This window comes from Coregonus clupeaformis, chromosome 6, assembly GCF_020615455.1.
Source record: "Coregonus clupeaformis isolate EN_2021a chromosome 6, ASM2061545v1, whole genome shotgun sequence".
NCBI lineage: Eukaryota > Metazoa > Chordata > Actinopteri > Salmoniformes > Salmonidae > Coregonus > Coregonus clupeaformis.
The window spans coordinates 31,067,991-31,088,879 of NC_059197.1; the positions used below are offsets into that span (position 1 = coordinate 31,067,991).

Consider the following 20,889-nt stretch of genomic DNA (forward strand, 5'->3'; position numbering starts at 1 on the left):
GAGGGAGAGAGGAGGAGAGGAGACGTAGGGAGGAGAGGGAGACGTAGAGAGGAGAGGGAGACGTAGAGAGGAGAGGGAGACGTAGGGAGGAGAGGGAGACGTAGGGAGGAGAGGGAGACGTAGGGAGGAGAGGGAGACGTAGGGAGGAGAGGGAGACGTAGAGAGGAGAGGGAGACGTAGAGAGGAGAGGAGACGTAGAGAGGAGAGGGAGAGGGGAGAGGGAGACGTAGGGAGGAGAGGGAGACGTAGAGAGGAGAGGGAGACGTAGAGAGGAGAGGGAGAGGTAAAGAGGGAGAGATATAGGGAGAGGTAAAGGTAAAGAGGAGTAGAGATAGAGAAGAGGAGAGGTAGAGGTGGAGAGGAGGGAGAGGGAGAGAGGGGGAGAGGAGACGTAGGGAGGAGAGGGAGAGGTAGAGAGGAGAGGGGAGAGGTAGAGAGGAGAGGGAGACGTAGGGAGGAGAGGGAGAGGTAGAGAGGAGAGGAGAGGGAGAGGTAGAGAGGAGAGGGAGACGTAGGGAGGAGAGGGAGACGTAGAGAGGAGAGGGAGAGGTAGAGAGGAGAGGGAGACGTAGAGAGGAGAGGGAGAGGTAGAGAGGAGAGGGAGACGTAGGGAGGAGAGGGAGACGTAGGGAGGAGAGGGGAGAGGTAGAGAGGAGAGGGAGAGAGGAGAGGGAGACGTAGGGAGGAGAGGGAGACGTAGAGAGGAGAGGGAGACGTAGAGAGGAGAGGGGAGAGGTAGAGAGGAGAGGGGAGAGGTAGAGAGGAGAGGGAGAGGGGAGAGGGAGACGTAGAGAGGAGAGGGAGAGGTAGGGAGGAGAGGGAGAGGTAGGGAGGAGAGGGAGACGTAGGGAGGAGAGGGAGACGTAGGGAGGAGAGGGAGAGGTAGAGAGGAGAGGGAGAGAGGAGAGGGAGACGAGGGAGGAGAGGAGAGAGAGAGGAGAGGGAGACGAGAGAGGAGAGGGGAGAGGTAGAGAGGAGAGGGAGAGGTAGAGAGGAGAGGGAGAGGGAGAGGGAGACGAGAGAGGAGAGGGAGAGGTAGGGAGGAGAGGGAGAGGTAGGGAGGAGAGGAGACGTAGGGAGGAGAGGGAGACGTGAGGAGGAGAGGGAGAGGTAGGGAGGAGAGGGAGACGTAAGGGAGGAGAGGGAGACGTAGGGAGGAGAGGGAGAGGTAGAGAGGAGAGGGAGACGTAGGGAGGAGAGGGGAGACGTAGAGAGGAGAGGGAGACGTAGAGAGGAGAGGGAGAGGTAGAGAGGAGAGGAGAGGTAGGGAGGAGAGGGGAGAGGTAGAGAGGAGAGGGAGAGGGGAGAGGGAGACGTAGGGAGGAGAGGAGACGTAGGGAGGAGAGGGAGACGTAGAGAGGAGAGGGAGAGGTAGAGAGGAGAGGGAGACGTAGAGAGGAGAGGGGAGAGGTAGAGAGGAGAGGGAGACGTAGAGAGAAGAGGGGAGAGGTAGAGAGGAGAGGGAGACGTAGAGGCTGGGCCATACTGACCTGCTGGAGGAACATCTGGAGTTGTTCCTGGCTGAGGATCATGCTGGAGCCCTGGGGCCCTGTGAAGAGCACCCTGCTCCCGGGGCTGTGCTGCTGCTGGGCTGATGTGGTGGACACAGATAAGGATGGAGAAGAGGAGGAGGGGACAGAGACAGAGGGCCCAGCCTGCATAGAGAGGATGGAGGAGTGCTGAGGGGGTTGTCCAGGGTGGGCTGCCTGATCTGTACAGCTCCCACTCTCCCCAGGCTGGCCCTGTGCCATGGCAGCCGCCCCGCCCATGCCGCTGCTGGGAACGCCCCCCGGCTGCGGCTGCAGAGCAGGCTGCAGGCTGACGGCAGGACTCACCCCCTCCACCTGGCTCAGCATGGTCAGGGAGTTCTGCAAGGGCATGCCCTGGATCACTGTGTGGGCCTGGTGGCCAGTGACCGTGTGGGTCTGGCTCTGGGAGAGGGTGACCGGCATCTGGAAGAGCTGATGTCCCATCTGCCCCGGCTGCAGCTGGATGTGGCCCTGGAGCAGAGGGTGGCCCTGAGACGTCAGCACCTGGCCCAGGTTGATGTTCTGGTGCTGAGCCAGGATCTGGTTGGCTATCAGCTGGCCCCCAGGCCCCTGGGAGGTGATGATGTGGCCCCCAGGGTGCTGCGTGAGGATCTGTCCCCCGGCTAGCTGCTGCGGCAGGAGGAACTGGTGGTTCTGCCCCCCCAGCATGATGCTGCCGGGCTGGTTGAGGAGGTGGACACTGAGGGCTTTCCCAGAGGGGTGGTGGGATGTCTGCTGTTTGAACAGAGCCTGCTGGGGGACTCCCGCCTGGGAGGTCAGGACCATGTTAGAGCCAGGCTTGCCTGTCAGGAAGGCTACATTCTGGGCAGCGGAGACAGGGACCTGCTGCACCCCAAGGGCCTTGTTGGCATCGTTCTGGAGGACGTGGGCCTGGGCCTGCTGCTGCTGCTTGAACAGTTTGGGCTGGATGGCTGCGCCCCCCTGGGGGGGTTTGGGCTGGATGGGGGTCGGGGTTCGCTGGATGATCAGGTTCTGCATGATCTGTCCTTGGGGCTGGTTCTGCCCATGTTGGCCCAGTCCGGGGCTACTGAACCCAACCAAGGCTCCAGCAGCAGTCATGGTGCTACTGCCACTGTTAGTGCTGCCGACACACACCGCCGGGCCGTTTAAAGCTGGAGATCCCAGAGTGGCTTTGCCCCCTTGGATCAGAAGTCCCCCTCCCAGTCCGCCCTGCACCCCTGCCCCCTGCGCCTCGGGGCCAGGCTGGTGCAGCTGGTAGCCTCCCATGGCCTTGGCCAGGATGGGCTGTCCTGCCTGGTTCATAGTCATTACAGTGGGCTGCCCTGACTGGTTCATAGTCATCACAGTGGGCTGTCCTGCCTGGTTCATAGTCATCACAGTGGGCTGGCTCATCACCTGTATCTGCCCCAGTCCCAGGTGTCCTGACTGGCAGCCGTTAGGTAGAGCCTGGAGGGTGACGTTACCCAGGCCTGCCACCTGCTGCATGAAGGGCTGCATACTGATGGCCTGGGCCTTGTTCATGACCTGGGGCCCAAACTGGAGGCCCTGTTGGGCCAGCACTGAGCCCAGCATGTCAGCTGTGGCCTGGGTAGGGGTGGCGGTGGCGCCTGGAGCTCCAGAGAAGATGGGGAGCCCAACCCCCACAGCGGTCCCTCCAGGCCCAGTCAGGCCGTCTGTACAGGGCAGCGTCTGGACCACCTGAGTCAGGCCAGGCATGGTGAGGTCGAAGGAGTCCAGGTCCAGCTCTGCCTCGGCCTCCTGCAGGCTCTGCTCTGTAATGTCGGCCTCCTGCAGGCTCTGCTCTGTAATGTTGGCCTCCGCCAGGCTCTGCTGCAGGATGTCACATGGCTCCATGGCGTTGTCGCCGATGGCACTGCTACAGTTGTCGCCCGGCGACCCGCCCAGGATGACATCATCTTCCAGGAAGTCCAGGTCCACGCTGACCCGGGGCAGGCCTGGCTGCTCATTGGACGACAGCTGGACTGGGGGCGGAACCTCTGGAACGTGGCACTATGAAGGAGAGAGAGGGGGAAGGAAGAACAGTGAAGCTCTGTGATGGGAGGAGGAGGAAAGCTGAGTAGAGATGAGATGGGAAGGAATGGGTTGAGTTGAACTGAGCCTGGACAGGCCCCCTAGAACCCCATAGTGTTATGGCTCCTACCAACCAGCCCAGGGGCATCAGAGCTTGGTGTGTGTGGATGTATGTTACTGGAAGGGTAGGGTGGCAGGGTGGGAGCGAGAGATGCATGCTACATGTATGAATGGAGACAGGAGGGTCAGAGGTCAGAGTGGGGAAGGGCCGTTACTCACCCCAGCGGAAGAGAAGTACGAGCTGGAGGGGTCGCTAGAGCCATCCAAAAGGTCGTCAGTGTCCAGCTACAGACAGACACAGCCAGGATAGGACAGATAGAGACAGAACGACAGACAAACAGGCCGGCGGGGAGGCACACGCCACAATGACAGCCAAAAATGCAGACAGACAGGGATAGAGACAGACAGACAAACCCACCAGTGACCCGGTATGGAAGAGGGGCAGCAGAGTGTATTAGAGGTGAGAGGGAGGGAGGGAGGGAGAAAAGGAAAGAAGGAACCAAAGCAGAAGAGGGCTAGTGTTAGATTAGTACCTGGTCATTTTGGCTTAATAAGGTGAAAAGGCAGGGTTGAAATCATAAAGCAAGAAACCATAAGCAGTAGCAGATCCATGGACACAGAAAACCTCCTTAGAGAGGGACGGGGAGGTGTGTGTGTGTGTGTGTGTGTGTGTGTGTGTGGGGTAGCCAGTGTGCTTGTTGAACTCAATGATTCCCTGTCGCCATGCCCAAGAGAAGTAGCCTGTGTTCTGTTAGCTGTTATCTGGTGCTAGGAAGTCAACCACACCCCATCCTCAAGAGTCAAGCCGACTGCTATGAAACACAATCCAGGTAACTCCTTAGCTTGGCCAGTACAACAGAGGCATCATAACCATCTTTGTAGGGAAATAGCAGCCACTTACATGGATCTCTGATCCATGAAGAAAATCGTTGAGTGCTTCTGGGTCACTGTGGAGAGAGGAACATCGGTCAGACAGACAGACATAACTTATTGAGGTCACATCTATTGCCCCAGTATCCTACCTAGTAGGGTTGGGCGGTATCCAGATGTTCATATCGTCACACCGTCCTTCTCTCATCCTGGGATTTACAGTATTACTGGCTAAGTTCACAAGGGGCCATTTTGAGCCTGTAATCGAACCCACAATTGCTGATGCTCCAGATCCTCAACTAGTCTCAAAAAGGCCAGTTTTATTGCTTCTTTAAATCAGCACAACAGTTTTCAGCTGTGCTAACATAATTGCAAAATGATTTTCTAATGATCAATTAGCCTTTTAAAATGATAAACTTGGATTAGCAAACACAACATGCCATTGGAACACAGGACTGATGTTTGCTGATAATGGGCCTCTGTACGCCTATGTAGATATTCCATTAAAAATCAGCCGTTTCCTGCTACAATATCCATTTACAACATTAACAATGTCTACACTGTATTTCGGATTAATTTGATGTTATTTTAAATGGACAAAAAAAATGATTTTCTTTCGGGAAAAACAAGGACATTTATATGTGACCCCAAACGTTTGAACGGTACTGTATAGGGTATTTTAGTATTTAATTTTCAATACATTTGCAAACATTTCTAAAAACATGTTTTCACTGTCATTATGGGTTATTGTGTGTAGCTGGGTGAGAAAAAAATTGATTTAATCCATCTTTGAATTTAGGCTGTAACGCAACAAAAAGTGGAAGAGGTCAAGGTGTATGAATACTTTCTGAAGGCACTGCCAATGGCGGCGAGCTTTACACCACTCCAGCCGACACTTGGCATTACGCATGGTGATCTTAGGCTTGTGTGCGGCTGCTCGGCCATGGAAACCCATTTTGTGAAGCTCCCGAAGAATAGTTATTCTGCTGACGTTGCTTCCAGAGGCAGTTTGGAACTCTGTAATTGGGCCAATGTGTGACATCAACATTTCAAAATGGATTGAAACAAAAATCATATATATATATATATATATATATATACAGTGAGGGAAAAAAGTATTTGATCCCCTGCTGATTTTGTACGTTTGCCCACTGACAAAGAAATGATCAGTCTATAATTTTAATGGTAGGTTTATTTGAACAGTGAGAGACAGAATAACAACAACAAAAATGCAGAAAACGCATGTCAAAAATGTTATAAATTGATTTGCATTTTAATGAGGGAAATAAGTATTTGACCCCCTCTCAATCAGAAAGATTTCTGGCTCCCAGGTGTCTTTTATACAGGGAACGAGCTGAGATTAGGAGCACACTCTTAAAGGGAGTGCTCCTAATCTCAGCTTGTTACCTGTATAAAAGACACCTGTCCACAGAAGCAATCAATCAATCAGATTCCAAACTCTCCACCATGGCCAAGACCAAAGAGCTCTCCAAGGATGTCAGGAACAAGATTGTAGACCTACACGAGGCTGGAATGGGCTACAAGACCATCGCCAAGCAGCTTGGTGAGAAGGTGACAACAGTTGGTGCAATTATTCGCAAATGGAAGAAACACAAAATACTGTCAATCTTCCTCGGCCTGGGGCTCCATGCAAGATCTCACCTCGTGGAGTTGCAATGATCATGAGAACGGTGAAGAATCAGCCCAGAACTACACGGGAGGATCTTGTCAATGATCTCAAGGCAGCTGGGACCATAGTCACCAAGAAAACAATTGGTAACACACTACGCCGTGAAGGACTGAAATCCTGCAGCGCCCGCAAGGTCCTCCTGCTCAAGAAAGCACATATACAGGCCCGTCTAAAGTTTGCCAATGAACATCTAAATGATTCAGAGGAGAACTGGGTGCAAGTGTTGTGGTCAGATGAGACCAAAATCGAGCTCTTTGGCATCAACTCAACTCGCCGTGTTTGGAGGAGGAGGAAAGCTGCCTATGACCCCAAGAACACCATCCCCACCGTCAAACATGGAGGTGGAATCATTATGCTTTGGGGGTGTTTTTCTGCTAAGGGGACAGGACAACTTCACTGCATCAAAGGGACGATGGACCGGGCCATGTACCGTCAAATCTTGGGTGAGAACCTCCTCTCAGCCAGGGCATTGAAAATTGTTTTTGGATGGGTATTCCAGCATGACAATGACCCAAAACACACGGCCAAGGCAACAAAGGAGTGGCTCAAGAAGAAGCACATTAAGGTTCTGGAGTGGCCTAGCCAGTCTCCAGACCTTAATCCCATAGAAAATCTGTGGAGGGAGCTGAAGGTTCGAGTTGCCAAACATCAGGCTCGAAACCTTAATGACTTGGAGAAGATCTGCAAAGAGGAGTGGAACAGAATCCCTCCTGAGATGTGTGCAAACCTGGTGGCCAACTACAAGAAACGTCTGATGTCTGTGATTGCCAACAAGGGTTTTGCCACCAAGTACTAAGTCATGTTTTGCAGAGGGGTCAAATACTTATTTCCCTCATTAAAATGCAAATCAATTTATAACATTTTCGACTTGCGTTTTTTCTGGATTTTTTTGCTGTTATTCTGTCTCTCACTGTTCAAATAAACCTACCATTAAAATTATAGACTGATAATTTCTTTGTCAGTGGGCAAACTTTTTTCCCCTCACTGTGATATATATATATATATATATATATATATATATATAAAATCATTATTCCTCGTTATTTAGAGGTATATATGCTCATTAACCCACCTACACAACAACATAGGACTAGACAGTTTTTAAGCAGGGTTCATACAGACTTTTTGAAGCACTTCATTGTAATTTTCAAGGACCTCAATGTTATACAATTGTATAATTTATATAAATTGTACATATAGGCCCTAATATATGAAGAAAAAAAGTGTAAAAAATCATTATTACTTTAAAAATAATTAATGTTTTAGGCCTTGCCAATGCATTCATATTCTAATTATTATTGCATTCTAAAATGTGAGAATAGTATGGAAAGCCAAGTTGAAGCCAGCATTAGATGCTGTCGACCTCATAATAACCTCACATGGTTTTACCGCAACAGAGTAGCGCCACACCCTTCAATTGAAGTGGCGGGAAACAAACCAAAGTGGCCACGTCTCACAAAAACACGTTAAAAATGAAATCACGGATAATTACAAAAAGGGAGCAGGAGAACTTACACATTTCCTACAATAATAACAAGGATGAGGAATGAGGAAATATCTGGTTTTCAAGGTAGGCTTATTCCAGTACTCCAAATTCAAGTTCAGTAGGCTACTTCAAGCCCCTAGTATTGTTTAAAATCGCAGGTGTAACATGGAAACCAAAACGTATTTGTCCTGTTATTATACCTGATCATATTGTGAAGAAGCCCACTGGGCTGTTATTTGTTGTCATTGTATCCTGAATAGGAATAGCTCAGTTGGTAGAGCATGGTAGTGCATGGTAGTGGATGGTAGTGGATGGCAGTGGATGGCAGTGGATGGTAGTGGATGGTAGTGGATGGTAGTGGATGGTAGTGCATGGTAGAGCATGGTAGTGGATGGTAGTGGATGGTAGTGGATGGTAGTGGATGGTAGTGGATGGTAGTGCATGGTAGTGCATGGTAGTGGATGGTAGTGGATGGTAGTGGATGGTAGTGGATGGTAGTGCATGGTAGTGGATGGTAGTGGATGGTAGTGGATGGTAGTGCATGGTAGTGGATGGTAGTGGATGGTAGTGCATGGTAGTGGATGGTAGAGCATGGTAGTGCATGGTAGTGGATGGTAGTGCATGGTAGTGGATGGTAGTGGATGGTAGTGGATGGTAGTGGATGGTAGTGCATGGTAGTGGATGGTAGTGGATGGTAGTGGATGGTAGTGCATGGTAGTGCATGGTAGTGCATGGTAGTGGATGGTAGTGGATGGTAGTGCATGGTAGTGCATGGTAGTGGATGGTCGTGCATGGTAGTGCATGGTAGTGCATGGCGTTTGCAACGCCAGGGTTGTGGGTTCGGTTGTGGGTTCAATTCCCACGGGGGGCCAGTATGAAAAATGTATGCACTCACTAACTGTAAGTCGCTCTGGATAAGAGCGTCTGCTAAACGACTAAAATGTAAAAATGTGTTGGGTGTTGCGCAATAGTCTATCCTACACAATTGCGCACAGTAGACTGTGTCCAATCCGAGCCTTTTCTGTTAAATCTAACGAGACCCTGCTGTAAATCAAGCAGACAACAACAGATGATCAACATCAATCCGCTAGGGATATCAGATCCAACGTGGATCCAGTCACAACTGTCTTTACCGCGTAACAAACGAGACACCAACATTTTCTGGATATTCCTCGCGGACACTTTTTTCCAGAACTTGGGCTGTTGTTGCATCGCACTCACAACAGCTGTTCGTCAAATGTTATTTGTCACATGCGCCGAATACAACAGGAGTAGACCTTACAGTGAAATGCTTACTTACAAGCCCTTAACCAACAAAGCAGTTAAGAAAATAGAGTTAAGAAAATATTTAATAAATAAAATAAAGTAACAAATCTAATAAAAAGCAACAATAAAAAATAACGAGGCTGTACACAGGGGGTGAAAAATCTGTCGATGTGCCCTTAAGCAAGGTTAAGTGCCTTGCTTAAGGGCACATCGACAGATTTTTCATCTAGTCGGCTCGGGGATTAGAACCAGCGACCTTTCGGTTACTGGCACAACGCTCTTACCCACTAAGCTACCTTCCGCCCGCCCTCTGACACCACCTGTATAGAGGTCCTGGATGGCAGGACGCTTGGCCCCAGTGATGTACTGGGCTGTACGCACTACCCTCTGACACCGCCTGGTATAGAGGTCCTGGATGGCAGGAAGCTTGGCCCCAGTGATGTACTGGGCTGTACGCACTACCCTCTGACACCGCCTGGTATAGAGGTCCTGGATGGCAGGAAGCTTGGCCCCAGTGATGTACTGGGCTGTACGCACTACCCTCTGACACCGCCTGGTATAGAGGTCCTGGATGGCAGGAAGCTTGGCCCCAGTGATGACCTGGGCTGTACGCACTACCCTCTGTAGCGCCTTACGGTAGAATGCCGAGCAGTTGCCATACCAGGCAGTGATGCAACCGGTCAGGATGCTCTCGATGGTACCGCTGTAGAACTGTTTGAGGATCTGGGGACCAATGCTAAATCTTTTCAGTCTCCAGAAGGGGAAAAGGAATTGTTGTGCCCTCTACACAACTTTCTTGGTGTGTTTGGACCATGATCGTTTTTTGGTGATGTGGACACCAAGGAACTTGAAACTATCGACCCGCTCCACTACAGCCCCGTCGATGTGAATGGGGGCCTGTTCGGCCCTCCTTTTCCTGTAGTCCACGATCAGCTCCTTTGTCTTGCTCACGTTGAGGGAGAGGTTGTTGTCTCTGACCTCCTCCCTATAGGCTGTCTCAATGTTGTCGGTGATCAGGCCTACCACTGTTGTGTCGTCAGCAAACTTGATGATGGTGTTGGAGTCATGTTTGGCCACGCAGTCGTGGGTGAACAGGGAATACAGGAGGGGACTAAGCATGCACCCCTGAGGGGCCCGTGTTGAGGATCAGTGTGGCAGATGTGTTGTTACCTACCCTTACCACCTGGGGGTGGCCCGTCAGGAAGTCTAGGATCCAGTTGCAGAGGGAGGTGTTTAGTCCCAGGATCCTTAGCTTAGTGATGAGCTTTGTGGGCACTATGGTGTTGAACGCTGAGCTGTATTCAATGAACAGCATTCCCACATAGGTGTTATTTTGTCCAGGTGGGTAAGGGCAGTGTGGAGTGTGATTGAGATTGCGTCATCTGTGGATCTGTTGGGGCGGTATGCGAATAGGAGCGGGTCTAGGGTTTCCGGGATGATGGTGTTGATGTGAGCCATGACCAGCCTTTCAAAGCACTTCTTGGCTACTGACGTGAGTGCTACGGGGCGGTAGTCATTTAGGCAGGTTACCTTCACTTTCACGGGCACAGGGACTATAGTGGTCTGCTTGAAACATGTAGGTATTACAGACTTGGTCAGGGAGAGGTTAAAAATGTCAGTGAAGACACTTACATTTACATTTTAGTCATTTAGCAGACGCTCTTATCCAGAGCGACTTACAGTTAGTGAATTATTATTTTTCATACTGGTCCCCCGTGGGAATCGAACCCACAACCCTGGTGTTGCAAACGCCATGCTCTACCAACTGAGCTACATCCCTGCCGGCCATTCCCTCCCCTACCCTGGACGACGCTGGGCCAATTGTGCGCCACCCATGAGTCTCCCGGTCGCGGCCGGCTGCGACAGAGCCTGGATTCGAACCAGGATCTCTAGTGGCACAGTTAGCACTGCGATACAGTGCCTTAGACCACTGCACCACTCAGGAGGCTAGTTGCCAGTTGGTCCGCGCATGCTCTGAGTACACGTCGTGGTAATCCGTCTGGCAAATGCGCATCCAACAGGTATTATGCATAATTATTGAAGAACCACGTTAATGACACTATTGATTTGGGTTTTAAGTATCAAGGTAAGGCGACTCTTTCAGTTAGAAGCATTCGATTTTGCAATCCCATACATTTTGGGGGATTTGTGAGCCCATCAAAACCGTTTTCACCCCATAACTTAAAGGAGACTTGAAATGTTACCTAGTTACATTGCATTTCTGAGATCTACAGTGAGGGAAAAAAGTATTTGATCCCCTGCTGATTTTGTATATTTGCCCACTGACAAAGACATGATCAGTCTATAATTTTAATGGTAGCTTTATTTGAACAGTGAGAGACAGAATAACAACAAAACAATCCAGAAAAACGCATGTCAAAAATATTATAAATTGATTTGCATTTTAATGAGGGAAATAAGTATTTGACCCCCTCTCAATCAGAAAGATTTCTGGCTCCCAGGTGTCTTTTATACAGGTAACGAGCTGAGATTAGGAGCACACTCTTAAAGGGAGTGCTCCTAATCTCAGTTTGTTACCTGTATAAAAGACACCTGTCAACAGAAGCAATCAATCAATCAGATTCCAAACTCTCCACCCTGGCCAAGACCAAAGAGCTCTCCAAGGATGTCAGGGACAAGATTGTAGACCTACACAAGGCTGGAATGGGCTACAAGACCATCGCCAAGCAGCTTGGTGAGAAGGTGACAACAGTTGGTGCGATTATTCACAAATGGAAGAAACACAAAAGTACTGTCAATCTCCCTCGGCCTGGGGCTCCATGCAATATCTCACCTCGTGGAGTTGCAATGATCATGAGAACGGTGAGGAATCAGCCCAGAACTACACGGGAGGATCTTGTCAATGATCTCAAGGCAGCTGGGACCATAGTCACCAAGAAAACAATTGGTAACACACTACGCCGTGAAGGACTGAAATCCTGCAGCGCCCGCAAGGTCCCCCTGCTCAAGAAAGCACATATACAGGGCCGTCTGAAGTTTGCCAATGAACATCTGAATGATTCAGAGGAGAACTGGGTGAAAGTGTTGTGGTCAGATGAGACCAAATTCGAGCTCTTTGGCATCAACTCAACTTGCCATGTTTGGAGGAGGAGGAATGCTGCCTATGACCCCAAGAACACCATCCCCACCGTCAAACATGGAGGTGGAAACATTATGCTTTGGGGGTGTTTTTCTGCTAAGGGGACAGGACAGCTTCACCGCATCAAAGGGACGATGGACGGGGCCATGTACCGTCAAATCTTGGGTGAGAATCTCCTTCCCTCAGCCAGGGCATTGAAAATGGGTCGTGGATGGGTATTCCAGCATGACAATGACCCAAAACACAAGGCCAAGGCAACAAAGGAGTGGCTCAAGAAGAGGCACATTAAGGTCCTGGAGTGGCCTAGCCAGTCTCCAGATCATAATCCCATAGAAAATCTGTGGAGGGAGCTGAAGGTTTGAGTTGCCAAACGTCAGCCTCGAAACCTTAATGACTTGGAGAAGATCTGCAAAGAGGAGTGGAACAAAATCCCTCCTGAGATGTGTGCAAACCTGGTGGCCAACTACAAGAAACGTCTGACCTCTGATTGCCAACAAGGGTTTTTCCACCAAGTACTGAGTAATGTTTTGCAGAGGGGTCAAATATTTATTTCCCTCATTAAAATGCAAATCAATTTATAACATTTTTGACATGTGTTTTTCTGGATTCTTTTGTTGTTATTCTGTCTCTCACTGTTCAAATAAACCTACCATTAAAATTATAGACTGATCATTTCTTTGTCAGTGGGCAAACGTACAAAATCAGCAGGGGATCAAATACTTTTTCCCCCCTCACTGTATATACAAAAAACTGTCCGACAGCTAGATCCAGGATTCTTACAGGGTTCAAATTCAACTGATTAATGCTTAATATATGCTATAAGGACAACATACACTGCCATAAATGCAAGGACAGATAATTAATGTTTTGTGTCACACGATTTTGGAGAAATCTGTCAAGACACCAACCATGATAAAGGGTTAAACACAGGTCTTTAATGTTCCATGTTCCCCTCTTATATCTTTAATGTAATTACATGAATAGAATGTGGCAGATTACTATCAATTATTTATCAACAGCTGTAACACGTTGTCCATTGTAGGAAATCCTCACTGATACCCTACTTTATAAAGACCCACATGAAAAATAGATGTAAAAATTATTACAACGTTGGTCTCTCTGATCCGAGTAATAGTTTGATATTGTGAATATTATTATTATTAATTTGTTTTACTTGTCCCGGACAAGGTATTGAAAAACCATCCTGTGGCCATTATCAAACACCCCGGTATAGGTGTATATACGGTATACCGCCAAAAGCCTGCTACATAGACTGAACCAATGTCTTGGCCAGGTATACTAGATGGTGTGGTATACCGTGGATAATAATCAATACTGTGAAGAGGATGAACATAACAGCTTGGATAAAATGAACTCACCAAATTACATCTAGCAGGCACCTGCCGTCTTCATCGTCCATGTCAACTGCAAACACATTCACATCCCCAAAAATGATTAGTTCATTACATCAAATCATTATATTCACCACTCCAGTATAAATAGATGTTTACAAACAATTTCCTTCAGATTTTCTATACAGATAGCGGTAATCAAACTGATGACAATACTGCCTTGTCTGTTGTGGGGGGGGAGGGGGGGAGTCGGGGCACAAAGTGGTTGGCTATATCAAACATAGCTTGTGTAATCCTTTTGGTAAACCAACATACTATCAACAAGAGGTGTAGCCTATATATGGGATACAAAGATACATTTACATTTTTACATTTTAGTCATTTAGCAGACGCTCTTATCCAGAGCGACTTACAGTTAGTGAATGCACACATTTTCATACTGGCCCCCCGTGGGAAACGAACCCACAACCCTGGCGTTGCAAGCGCCATGCTCTACCAACTGAGCTACAGGGCACTATACAAACAAAGTCTTACTGGATCATTATTGCATGAATATCACATTTCAAATGTGCATCTTTAAAAGGGGTTTTATCAGTGTAAATTCACTGAATCCAACCATCCCAGGCAAGTGACATGCTGTGAGGAGGCTCTCTGTCTAATTCTAGGAAAACTGAGACCTGTCCCTCCACAGGCAAGCCAACTGGCTGCACTGAAAGTTTGATAATCGTTTAGGGGGAAGTTGTGGTATTTATCTCCATTTTGTGTTCTGGTGGAAGGAACAGACTTCCAACCAAAGGTGCTAGGCTACAGTACATGTTCGTCACAAGGTTCAGAACCTAAACACAGCATTGTGACACCACGATACTTGATTGGTCCAAAAAAGAAAAACATGAAGCAGCCTAAACAAACTCCACAGGCCTTTAACAGCCTGACGTAAAATATTGTGTGGCCGACAATGTCATCAAAATGATGTCCGCGCATTGATGTGTCCGGAAGGCTTGCATTGTTATGATTCTGGACTGTCAGATAGCTAGCAACAATGACAAGGAGCTGCCATGTGGGGAATCGTAGGAGGTTCTTTCAGCTAGTTTTATCTTGTTCTTGATACCATGTCTCGTTTTGAAGTGTTTTGACTGATGTCATGTCTACGCTAATATGGCTCAAATTCGCTAGCAAGCTAACCAACAACTAACAAAGTTTTTGAGATACAAGTGCTCATTGTGCAAATGTATTTATGTTTTAATAAACATTGAGACAAAATATAGTTTACGTGTTGTCAACAATCTAAGCCAACCCCGTTCAGTTTTGCCCCATAGTTGCACAGGGGTTGGTTTTGTTGCAAATATGTGAGCAACTATGGGGCAAAACAGATGGGCTTGGATTAGGTTGTTGACAACACGTAAACTATATTTTGTCTCAATGTTTATTAAAACATAAATAAAGTTGCACAATGTGCACTTATCGCTCAAATACATCCTTCCAGTTGTTGGTTGACGTTTGCTAGCTAGCAAATATTAGTATAGACGTGAAATCAGTCAAAACACCTCAAAAACAAGACATGGTATCAAGAACAAGATCAAACGAGCTTAAACGAGCCACTTACGATTCTTCACAGAACTGAGCAGAACATAGCATTTTGAAATCAACATAGCTAAGTATGCAAAGCTTCACCACATTAAAAACCACCAGGGGAAACAATCAGGTTTAAATATTGACAGGACAGGAAAAATTTTAAAAAACTTTCCAGATTGATTTAACTTGTCCCACCCAGACCGTTAGGGCTAATGACATACATAGCCTATTGATTATCAGTGATCTGAAATCTTAAAATCACTGCTCTTGAATAGTTATCTTGCTATTAAAATCTCCAAAACAATCTGAGCATTACCATAAAAAGTATATGTAGTCTAAGCTAAGCATACATTAACATAACACCTCGGCCCGTAGTATCACCACAATCAAATGTGATGCGATTCGGTCTTTCCATCGCTAATATCACCACTACCACCTAGTCACAATAAAATGTAATGCTCTTCTTTGAGCAAACCACACTCTGGGTTAAAAACGCGCGGTTTTCACTCACTCGGTTATCATTCAATGTTCAGATAATATTTTATACAAGCAGAGGTAATTAGAATTGCTAAATTCCGAGAGGCCAAATGTTTACGTTACTAGTAAACTGTACGAAGATGTTGGCTGAAAGCAGCTATGTTTTAAAATCTCTCTGCTATGACCGTATCGACAAAAACAAGTTGAGTAGCTAACAGAGTAGATTCTGAGATTAGGTAGGCGGAGACGAGAGCAGCGGATTTGCGCCGAAAAAACAGTGTAAGAAATATAAAATTGGACAAAATCTCCATTTGCCGCTCTCCAGGATGTTGGTTGGTAGCAGTCTAAAGCGGTCGTAGCCATTGCACAGCCAGCAGGGCAGAGAAGAGCGGTGCGCAGCATATGAATGGAGGGACACTGCGAGCGGATAGCTATCTTTGGTGGTTTCACTTAGCGTTGTATGAATCTAATATAGTTACATGATCATATAATTGTTTTGCCCTGTAGCTACAGGGTTTCCTCTAAAATAATTCGCATGTTCGTTTGATGTCTATTTGTCTGAATCTGCTAGCTATTTTGAACCTTTTGATGCATAGCTTCCATTTCGTTAGCATTAGCTGCTAGGTAGCTAACATACTATCAACATTTGTGTCACAGATTCCGACATAGTATACATTTGACATTTAAAACACATCACAAGCGGGTTTAGTATCAAAACACTTGTAATGCACGGTAGCGTTGCATCTTAGCTTGCCCGATGCATTATTTTGTTTGCCTTAAATGCAATTGCGTAGCCAGCTCTCCTTGCAAGCAAAATATGAGTTAATGTTGGAATACTCTTGGACCAGGGGGTATGTTTGGGAATTCGTTGGAAAATGAAACGGTTTGCCTCGCAGTGCAGGACTACGGCATTTAAGATCACGGCAGATGCGAGGTTTGCAATTCGCTTGCAGTACGCAAATGTTGCAGCTTATTATTAGTTATTCAGATTAATAGAGAAATTGCTACATTGTAACAAACTCACCCGAGACGATAGAGGTGCAGGCAGCGCGGGGTCTCCAGGACAGCCTTGCACGGGCTTCCATACAGGACCCAGCTACAGGCAGGAAATAGAGGACCGTTCGGTTCGCCTGTTCAAAATCATTGTTTTGTGTGCATTCAATCGACAAAATCCCTCAACCTTCCATGAACCTTGAGCGCCAGTTTATCCATCATAGTAACTCCTTTATCCTCGTGAAACAGCCAATGATCCAATTTAGACAAGTTAAAAATGAATGCTCTGTCATACAGATAATTATATGGCTGCAAACCTTTTTATTTTACTGTCAATAAACAAAACATATTTAAACTGTGTGCAGTTTTGTAATGCGTTTTTGTTGTTATAGCTTTAAGCGTATATCCACTGTTAGAAACTTAGACATTATCACTTGTATTTACCATCATAATTAAAATGGGTTGAGGTTATGCTATTAGCATTTTATGTCTGAGATTGTGGTAATAACCAGGGTATTGGGGGTAATAACCTATTTCCCAGTGAATAACTGAGTGTCGCAGGCGTTCTACACCGAGTATACCAAACATTAGGAACACCTTCCTAATATTGAGTTGCACCACGCTTCCCCACCCCCCTTTGCCCTCAGAACAGCCTCAATTCGTCATGGCATGGGACTCTACAAGGCGTCAAAACGTTCCACAGGGATGCTGACCCATGTTGACTCCAATGCTTCCCACAGTTGTGCCAAATTGGCTGGACGTCCTTTAGGTGGTCAACCATTCTTGATACACGGGAAACTGTTGAGCGTGAAAAACCCAGCGGCGTTATAATTCTTGACACAAACTGGTGCTCCTGGCACCTACTACCATACCCCATTCAAAGGCACTTCTATATTTTGTCTTGCCCATTCACCCTCTGAATGGCACACACACACAATCCCCATGTCTCAGTTGTCTCAAGGATTTAAAATCATTCTTTAACATGTCTCCTCCCCTTCATCTACACCAGGGATCATCAACTAGATTCAGCTGCAGGACGATTTTTTTCTTGAGTGGATGGTCAGTGGCCGGAACATAATTAGAAATAAGCCCAAACAGATATAATATTTGACTAAAACATAATCATTTCAAACCTTGCTTACGTTCGTATACGATCACGTGTCTCTCTTTTATGCGTGGGAATACTTGGGAACAGATTTCCAAAATTAAAATAACTTGGAGCTGATTTCCTGGTATTTTTTACAGACTTTTAGGTCCAACCATGAAAATAAATAAATGTTGTTTTTTGCTCCGAAAACTTGAGTGGCCAAATAAAACCACCGCCAGTTGGGGAACCCTTGACCTACACTGAAGTGGATTTAACAAGTGACATTAATAAGTTATCATAGCTTTCACCTGGTCAGTCCATGTCATGGAAAGAGCAGGTGTTCTTCATGTTTTGTACACTCCGTGTATAACATAGCATGTGTCCATATAATTTAAAATACCGGTAGGTATGTGTCCTGAAGTTACAGGCAAATAAACGGCTACCCTCCTCTGCCTCAGAGCTGCTTTAGTGACAAAGCTATTTTATTTGTGATTATATATAGCTTGTTATGTGATTGGCCGATACCAAAAAATAAAAGGGCGTGATCATGTAAATCATGACTACAAAAGATGTGCGTTAGGTCGTTTACCTCCAGCATACAGGGAAAGTGATTGGCAGTTTAAAGAGCTATTTTTCCTGGGGGGCGTGGTTTGAGTTGTTGTTTACACTCAGTGATTGGTTGAATTTGAACGAGGACTAGAGATCATTTGCCCATTTGGGTGTGGTTACAGAATGTTCTTCTCGTTGATTTTGACACAACAGTCAAATTATATGTTATGAAAATTAACACACATTGGCCTTTTCATAGAAATCATATTCACATGGTGTTGAATGCAGCATGCATTTAGAGGCCATTTGGGATATCTGGCCACTGGCCAGTGGTCAACTCTGACAAAGAGCATATCGCTCAGCACACTCCTACTAGGAAGGTATTTTGCGAGCTATTTCCTTGATATGGATGCATGGGGTTGCCTATTTTGCATGTTATTTTTGCATTAATACGTGTCACATATCAGTTTGCAAACAATGTAAAAATAAATACAAATTGTTACACGCATACACACATGGTCTCTTTTATGCTTCCTTGAGTAAGGCAGCTCCAAAATGCAGGTGTTTCAGCCTAGCTCAGTGCTTTCTGTGGTGGTGGGGCAGCCAGCGGAAAATACAGAGCGTAGGGGTTGGTAATGTTCTCTAGTTGCGCAGCGATTGGCTCAGTGTTCTGTCACTCACGGGGACACTACTTCACTGCCAAATCTAAGGGTAGAACTCGAAAATTCAAGCCCCTTGGGTGCTGCCATAGAGTTACATTAGATTTTTTTGTTGTTATTCTGTCTCTCACTGTTCAAATAAACCTACCTATTAAAATTATAGACTGATAATTTCTTTGTCAGTGGGCAAACGTACAAAATCAGCAGGGGATCAAATACTTTTTTCCCTCACTGTAGCAGTCCCGTCGAAATCCTGTGGTCAGAATATATGGATCCCTCTGGGTGCTGGGGTGTAGGTGGCTGGATCCGGTCGCCCAGCTGGTCCCGACATATCGGGTCCTCTCCTCTCCAGGCGTTGGACGACCTGGAGAACCCTATCCATCGCTTCTCCCAAGCTGGCTAGCATCGTCGAATGCTCCTGGACCCGTGCCACGACTCCAGGCATGCGCTCCTCTCCTGCTGACTCCATGGCGGGTGGGTGATTCTGTGATGGGTGATTTGAAGGAGACAGGCGCAGGAGGGTAAATCACAGAATACAGAGTTTATTCCAGGAATACAGAGTTACGCAGAAATGCGTCAAACTGTCCAGTGCGCAAAACAGGAGCACCGGAACCAAACAGGCACACAGGGAAAATATACCCCGGTAATACAAAATACACAGAGCTGACCCGAGCTACACTCTCCTCACAATAAACAATCACCCACAAGGACAAGGGGGCAGAGGGAACACTTATACACATACTAATGAGGGGATATGAACCAGGTGTGTGAAATAAACAAGACAAAACAAATGGAATGATGAGATGAGGAGATGAGGAGCGGCAGTGGCTAGAACGACGAAGCCTGCCCGAACCAGGAGAGGAGGCAGCTTCGGAGGAAGTCGTGACAGACTGCTAGATTTTATGGGTATTATGACTCATACTGTAGTACTCTATAGCTAGGGCATATCTCTCATCTAGCAATATAAACTGTTGGTTTAGCTGTATAGCATAAATGACCAATGGTTAGCTAGGTAGCTAGGCTATATCAGTCAGCTAACCATTTACAGTAACAGCAGTTCATTATAAGTCAATACACACTACATTTTATGCAGTAATTGAGAAATCTTACCTTGGCACTGTGGCACAGTATGGGCAGCTATTAATCAATTAATCAATAGATTAATAGAATGGAGTTAGAAGGGTGAACTTCTACTATGAAAGGGAGTGTTGTCTGTGCCCTAGTTTATAGAAAGACCCACTGGTACCCTAGTTTATAGAAATACCCACTGGTACCCTAGTTTATAGAAAGACCCACTGGTGCCCTAGTTTATAGAAAGACCCACTGGTGCCCTAGTTTATAGAAAGACCCACTGGTACCCTAGTTTATAGAAAGACCCACTGGTACCCTAGTTTATAGAAAGACCCACGGGTACCCTAGTTTATAGAAAGACCCACTGGTGCCCTAGTTTATAGAAGACCCACTGGTATCCTAGTTTATAGAAAGACCCACTGGTACCCTAGTTTATAGAAAGACCCACTGGTGCCCTAGTTTATAGAAAGACCCACTGGTACCCTAGTTTATAGAAAGACCCACTGGTGCCCTAGTTTATAGAAATACCTTTATACAGGACATACCACCTCCTCTGGAGCTATATGAAGCCCACCACATTAACCATAAACCTTACCTAACCTTAACCATCGTAAATGACGACTTCACTTGGGTAGGGATGTCCCAAGGATTCTGGATAGCATGAACCATCAAAGCAGCTTAAAGTTCCCATGTCACGTGACAGGGGTGATAGTTACATTGTGGCAACATGGTCATGTGACAGGAAGAACCAATGTGGATACTTTGATTACCGTTCTCCTAGCAGCAGGCTAGCAACATACATCTCTTTATGTTCCAAGGCAGCAGGATATTATGTTGGCAGCACGATGGCAGATTTTTTTTTCTTCTCCAAAATAAGAATCCCCCTGCAGACATGCTAAACTTTGGGAATATCGATTTTTTTTAGCACTCTAGTGCAGTACAACTGTTTTGCACTGCAACCACCTTTGAAAAAATTAATTGATCATTTTATGTATTTTACACAAATACTGGTATGTTGAGAGCTAATTGTGTAGGCTATATTTAAAGAAATACACTTTTAATCGAATACAAATATATATTATTGGAATTACTCAATAGAGTCTCCTAAACTTCAA

At 46.5% G+C, this 20,889-nt stretch overlaps 1 protein-coding gene across 1 annotated transcript in view; it reads right to left on the reverse strand.

The window, feature by feature from the left end:
• bicra (BRD4 interacting chromatin remodeling complex associated protein) overlaps nucleotides 1-16,716 on the reverse strand; it is a 56,036-nt gene extending 39,320 nt beyond the window's left edge. The window contains exons 1-5 of the mRNA XM_045216690.1: nucleotides 16,440-16,716; nucleotides 13,394-13,439; nucleotides 4,504-4,549; nucleotides 3,822-3,887; nucleotides 1,491-3,521 (exon numbers count right to left, since the gene is read on the reverse strand). Of these exons, the coding sequence (XP_045072625.1) occupies nucleotides 1,491-3,521; nucleotides 3,822-3,887; nucleotides 4,504-4,549; nucleotides 13,394-13,439; nucleotides 16,440-16,500 (2,250 nt within the window). The 5' untranslated portion in view covers nucleotides 16,501-16,716. The remainder of the gene's footprint in view (nucleotides 1-1,490; nucleotides 3,522-3,821; nucleotides 3,888-4,503; nucleotides 4,550-13,393; nucleotides 13,440-16,439) is intronic.
• Between the last annotated feature and the right edge of the window lie 4,173 nt (nucleotides 16,717-20,889).